This window comes from Coturnix japonica, chromosome 3 (genome assembly GCF_054131305.1).
Source record: "Coturnix japonica strain WE chromosome 3, WE-NBRP24, whole genome shotgun sequence".
In the NCBI taxonomy this organism is placed as follows: Eukaryota; Metazoa; Chordata; class Aves; order Galliformes; family Phasianidae; genus Coturnix; species Coturnix japonica.
The window spans coordinates 10,572,488-10,578,492 of NC_140665.1; the positions used below are offsets into that span (position 1 = coordinate 10,572,488).

Genomic DNA, 6,005 nt, shown 5'->3' on the forward strand with positions numbered 1-6,005 from the left:
TACAACACTGAAAACCAAAGTTCATCTTCTTTTCAGCGAGTAAACAGAAGAGATTTGGATTAACCACGACTCCCACCATTCGGGAAATCATTTCAAATGCACTAGAAGAAAAAAAGCACTTTCTCCTGTCGGACAGATGCCTTTGCAAACGCCTCTTTAAGCAATACAACAAGAAGCAGTCAGACACTTTAGACAGCTGCAGAAGGATGGGAACGGTGATAGGACAGGTGTAAAGTCAAGCATCCTCGCTGCCCCCACAAGCACCGCTACCACCTTGACATCCACAGCCACAGGTCTGAGCAAACTCAGCAGCTGCAGTGAGAGCAGCCCGGACACACTCAAGAAGCCGGCTCAGCCTCACACCTCACTGCCAAGTGAAGCCAAGGCACAGCACAACCACCCGCTCGTCCCACAGACGCTCCGTGAGGTCTGAGCAGGCAGCAGGTCAGTGTCTGCAGACCCACACGAGCAGCCTGCCCAGGTGAGCTCCCTCCTCACGAGGATCCCCGGACCCCCCGGCACCTCCACCCGTCCAACCATCGTCCCTTCACACCCGCCCGGCCGAAGCCAGGCGGGAGAGCACGGGGCGGTGCGGGGAAGGGCCACCCCGCCCCCTCAGAGGGGTGACCGCTGAGCGGCGGCAAATAGCGGCGGCAAATAGCGAGCGGCTGGAGTGTGGCGGCAGCCGGAGCTGCGGATACCTTGGAGTATTCCTGAGCCAGCTTCTGGTACTTCCCCTGCAGCTCCGCGGTGGCCGCCATCCCCAGCCCGGCTGCACCAGCGCTACCGCAACCCCGACCCCGCACGCCCACCGGGGAAAGACGCACTTCCGGGTTCGTGCGGCGGCGGCGTGATGACGTCACCACGTCGCCTCGTTCCCGCGGGGACCGGGGGCGGAGCTTAAGTGGCGGGCGCCGCCATCTTGACGCAACTTCCAAGATGGCGGCACGGAAGCGGGCGGGGAGGAGGGTTGGGTCGCGTGACCCCTGGAGGCGGGCCCGGCGGCTGCCGTTGTCTTAGCAACGGGGCCGTGAGAAGGCGCGGGCCGGAGCGGGGCGCTGCAGCGCTGCCACTTGGCCGGGAGGGGCGGCGGTCCGGTTGAGGCACGGCTGGCGCTAGGGGGAGCAGATAATAGCAGCTTCTGACAGCATGAGCAGATTGAGTGGATCAAAAGATACAGGCTGGGAGGAGTGGTCCTTGAGAGCAGCTCGGCAGAGAAGGACCTGGGGGTCCTGATGGACGAAAGACTCAACACGAGCCAGCAGTGCGCTCTGACAGCACGGAAAGCAAATGGGATCCTGGGCTCCAACAGGAGAGGGGTGGTCAGCAGGGATAGGGAGGTGATCGTCCCTCTCTACTCTGCTCTTGTGAGGCCCCATCTGTTGTACTGTGTGCAGGTGTGGAGCCCTCAGTACAAAAAAGACAGGGAGATTTTGGAAAGGGTCCAGAGGAGGGACAGGAAGATGATCAGGGGGCTGGAGCACCTCCCCTATGAGGACAGGCTGAGGGAGTTGGGTTTGTTCAGCCTGGAGAAGAGAAGGTTGCGGGGTGACCTCATTGCAGCCTTTCAATACCTGAAGGGAACTTACTCCCAGGAAGGGAGTAAACTCTTCGAAAGGGCTGACAATAGCAGGACTAGGGGAAATGGTTTTAAGTTAAAAGAGGGAAGATTTAGGTTGGATGTTAGGGGGAAGTTCTTTACTAGGAGAGTGGTTAGGCCCTGGAACAGGCTGCCCAGTGAGGTTGTGGATGCCCCGTCCTTGGAGGTGTTCAAGGCCAGGTTGGACGGGGCCCTGGGCAACCTGATGTAGTAAAGGTGTATGTTTGGTGGCCCTGCCAGGCAGGGGGGTTGGAACTACATGATCCTTGAGGTCCCTTCCAACCCGGGTCATTCTGTGATTCTGTGATTCTGTGAAAAGATAGGTTGTCTTACTGCTGAGAGGCTGTAAGGCTGAGGGCAGACAGATTTTTAGGCTCACCAGAAACAGGTCTACTTCAATGCATTTTGAGCACCAGGCTGGCCTCATGTATTTCCAGGTGGTGCTGTCTCTTAATTGCCTTCTCATAGATCCTGCATGAGAATAGCGCTAGCAACATATAGTATAATTTATCACTGTTCTGTGGTGGTGCTTGGTAAAAAGGTCAAGTCAAAGTTCCTCAGCCATGTACATAACAAAGGTTTTATTTTTTTACTTTCTCTTAGCAGATTGTCAGATTTATCCTTTTGATTTTGTCACTGCAACTATTTGCAATGCTATTTCTCCTCCTCGCAGCTTTGAAAAACGTCTTTGTTGTTCTGTTTCCTCTCAGGCACTTCCTTAATACTTGCCTCCCCCAGAGAGCAGAGCTGTCCAACCACCGCTGCATTGGAGAGGTGCACAGCTCGTGTTGCTGCAGTGCGGCATAGTCATGCTTGTCCACCAGTGATCCGGAATGTAATCATGTAAGATTGACTCTGTCATCACAACATCAGAGCAATAGAGGTCAACTTGGTGTAGTGCCAAGTAGCGTGGTGTGATTGCCAAAGGACCCCCAAAATATTGTCTTCTGCAAGTCCACCCACATGAATGAAAGAACACATTCCCACAGCAAATGTTGAAGCAAGCTGAAGCATGTTGAACAAAATAATCCCTTAAAAGGGTCATAGCATTTGTTCTCGTCTTGTTGGCTTGTTGGCTCTCACTGGAGTGAATAGAGAGCCAGGGATATACAGTGGATCAGAGGTTGTCCTTTTCTTGCCTCTGCAATACAATAGGAGCAGAATTCTAGGCGGTGTCTCAAGACAGATAATTTATTTAGGAATTACAGTGATTGTTAGGGTATGTTCTACTTTCAGGCTCATTTATCCTCCACTCCCTGCTCAGCAGTGCTTTTTCCTCTGCCTGGTTAATCAGAACTTGCATTCTGCTTATCCTGTGAATAGGTGCATATAGAGAAATAAACAAAGAACGTATTTTCAGTCACTCGGGATGTTTTCTGTGCTTTGGGAAATAAACTTCTCTGTCATCACTTACATGCTTTCAAGTATTCACAACAAAAGGGTTTCTAAGGTCTGGAAAAAAGTCAAAAACGTTTGGAAAGGAGCCATCTTCAGTCATCAGACTATCACAAGAAATGCATAAACCACATCCTCAGAAGCTGCAAACACCCTAAACTGGTGTTTTGTTTCTGTTATCTTAGCAACGGCAAGTATGAACAGCAGGATATGTGCTCACAATATGCACTCGTTATTTCTCACGATGACTCTGTAGCCAGCCTTTTGTTACATGCAACCTTTCACCTCCTTCAAAATCTGGTTATTCTGATAAAATAAAAATAAAAAGCCAAGCACTCAAAAAAGTATGACATAGACAGGAATGCCCTTCACAGAACAGTTTCATTATCTGTAGTCTTTGCTATCATAATTTCAGTGTTTCCGTAGCATTTAAAAACAGAAATGAAAACAAGCCTCTACCTCTCGTGCCCCTTCCCAGCCATAAGATAAGTAGGGTGAGTCATCTATAGGGTGTGTGTGACCACGGGAGTGGTGACTTTGCATAGAGAGAAATTACTGAGAACGAGAGGATGGAAAAACTTAGCAAGCAAGGTGTCTGCGATAGGCCAGGGCTGACCTTGCGGCACATGGAAGTTCTCCTCACATTCTCTGCCATATTTTTGGAGGTCTACTCATACTCTACAATCTCATTTCCTGCTTCTCTTCTTTTGGGGGGGAAAACATTGACCCAAATAATTCTAACATTCTAACACTGCACTTTTGCAGGAGAAAGAAAAATGCAGACAGTGCGCCTTGCTTCTAGTGAGCCAAATTAACTCATTTCATAGACCATAAAATAAATGAGTAGGAGGACTATGGAGATTTTAAAGTGAGAAGTGAATGCTTTTTCTTGTATACAAGTTGTGGACAGAGACCTGCGAACCTATGAAAAGAGCCCCAACTAACCTATGTGAGCAACAGCAGCAAAGCAGGAGCAGTACCTGCAGCAGAGGTGGCAGGGCTTTGCTTTTGTTTTCTCAGTGTTACAGAGAGAAGAGAGAGATTCAGTGGATTTGCTGTTCATTTAGGGAACATTTTAATCAGAACGATTCCTGTTTATGAGGACACGAAGAGTCATCACCAAAAATAGTTTAGACTTTTGGAATGAGTGAAATGCATGAAAAACTATTGTGGGAAAAGAGCTGAGGAGAAGAAGGGGACGTGGTTCCCCTCTGGAACAGAAGCAGGGATCCCCAGGAGAAGCCCAGGGGCATTGAGATCACACCAAGTGCTGGAAAAGGGGCTGTGGTAGAAGCAGAATTGTCCTCACATATTAGCATGAACTGGAAAGGAGAAGCAGCTCAGAGAGCACAGCAATGTCGGGTCTAAATCCTAACAATAGGAGGAAGAAGAATCTTAGGGGAGTTCACAAAGCTGAGATGGGCAATAACCACATTTTTTAAAATACAAACATTCCGATCATTTTTCTTTGCATTTTACTACGTTTTATTTTTGTGTCTTTTCTTCAGCATTTTCCCTTCCTATTGTGGTTATGATACTGAGCAGCAGAAGCAGCATTTTGGCAGCAGGGTGAAATACCACGTGCCTTTAAGAAGCGAGCAGCAAACTGGAGTGCACTTGAAGGAGATATGTATTAATGGATCAAGGAATGACCCCACCTGAAATAAGTTCATGTTTTGTAAAATACGACAGTAGGTTTCCAGGGCTTCCTGCCCTTTAAACAGCAATAAAATGCAGCAAGCTGTTTAAAAAATATATTCATTGGCACTTCCTGGCGATCTGTAAATATTCTTGGTAATCTTTTAAGCTTGACAGCTAGAAAAAGAAGGAAATAAAACAACCATCCTGCGTTTCAAAATGCCAGCAGTGTGCTGGAATGGCTTTAGAGAAGATGACAGGCTTCGGGACCTCAGTGAAATCCAGCTAATAGTGAGAGCACACATCTCACCACTAAAAATGGAAGCCAAAGTGTTCTTGGCACCTTCCCACCCGTAAGCATTCATTCATTTGAAAAATAGTATTCCTTGGAGAGGAACAAGCTAGTGAAGAAAGGCAGGGTTACGGAAGGACAGCGCAGTTTTCTGCTTCCAACTGCACCCACAATTTCTGTGCACAGATCAGCACTAAAATAAAACACAGGATCGAGATCTGCCTGGCATTAGGTGCTGCACATAAAACCGCCGCACTGCGAGAACCAGGGTATTTCCAAAGCTGCAATTCATCGGATACCAACAAGTAGGGATTAACAACCACATCGGAAATAATGAGCCTTGACAGATCTAGGGTTAAATACTTTAAAATTAGATCCTGCTGAAAGCTGAATCCTGTTGCTTAGCGACGGCTGCATGGGATGCTGCTGTCACTCCGCGGATGCTTCTCTGGGGAGTCAGCAGTGCGCTCACAGAAGTGGGTTATGATTGGGTCAAGGTGACATCATGAAGCACGGCAGCAATGTTTTTTTTAAGGTAGCACGGAGCACCGTCGCACTCAGCACGATAGTTGTGTAGCCACTGGGAAGCTTAAGGAAACAGCTGGCTTTTCTTGTGAAAGAGCTCTGCTCTACCAAGATGGTACCTGCCTCAAGGAAGGGCTCACGGACCCCATGGAGGCGGCAGGTTGTTCTGGCAAGCCTGCCATAGTCCAACACAACAGGTGGACTTTTAATCTCCTCCAATTACTCACAGCCAAAAGAAAAGCAAGATAAAATGCCTGTAATTTGTAGAGGTCAGGCTGTGCATGTGGAGCACAGAATCCTCCACCAGCAGCTCAAAAATACATGCACAAAGCTCATCAGAGAGGAAAATGCCCCCGTCCAGAAAATGACTGGAAATGTGGTTTGCTGAGTTCATTTGAGCATCTAAAGCAAACGAGAACGTGCTGCATCTTAGTGAGAAAATACCAAACTACCGATTTCATGAAATAAAATAATTCCTTGGAGACAAGGAATCAACTTTCAAATGCAGTGTCGTGTAGTGTTTTCAGAACACCACCTGAGTGCTTCTGAGGTTGG

The 6,005-nt window shown here is 48.3% G+C and overlaps 1 protein-coding gene and 1 long non-coding RNA gene across 12 annotated transcripts in view; one reads left to right on the plus strand and one right to left on the minus strand.

The window, feature by feature from the left end:
- The window catches only part of PPP1R21 (protein phosphatase 1 regulatory subunit 21), a 27,779-nt gene extending 26,942 nt beyond the window's left edge, over positions 1 to 837 (minus strand). For all 10 annotated transcript variants that reach the window (XR_014944439.1, XR_014944437.1, XM_085542661.1 and 7 more), the window contains exon 1: positions 702 to 837. Coding sequence is in view for 2 of the 10 variants with exons in the window: in XM_085542657.1 (XP_085398783.1) it covers positions 702 to 761 (60 nt within the window). In the remaining 8 variants the exon portion in view is untranslated. The remainder of the gene's footprint in view (positions 1 to 701) is intronic.
- Positions 697 to 2,444, plus strand: LOC146761280 (uncharacterized). 2 transcript variants are annotated; one of them, XR_014944466.1, is made up of 2 exons: positions 697 to 833; positions 2,311 to 2,444. It is a non-coding gene; the product is annotated as an uncharacterized LOC146761280 (long non-coding RNA). The 2 variants fall into 2 exon arrangements; XR_014944465.1 differs by lacking the exon at positions 697 to 833 and adding an exon at positions 1,267 to 1,397.
- Positions 2,445 to 6,005: the final 3,561 nt, after the last annotated feature.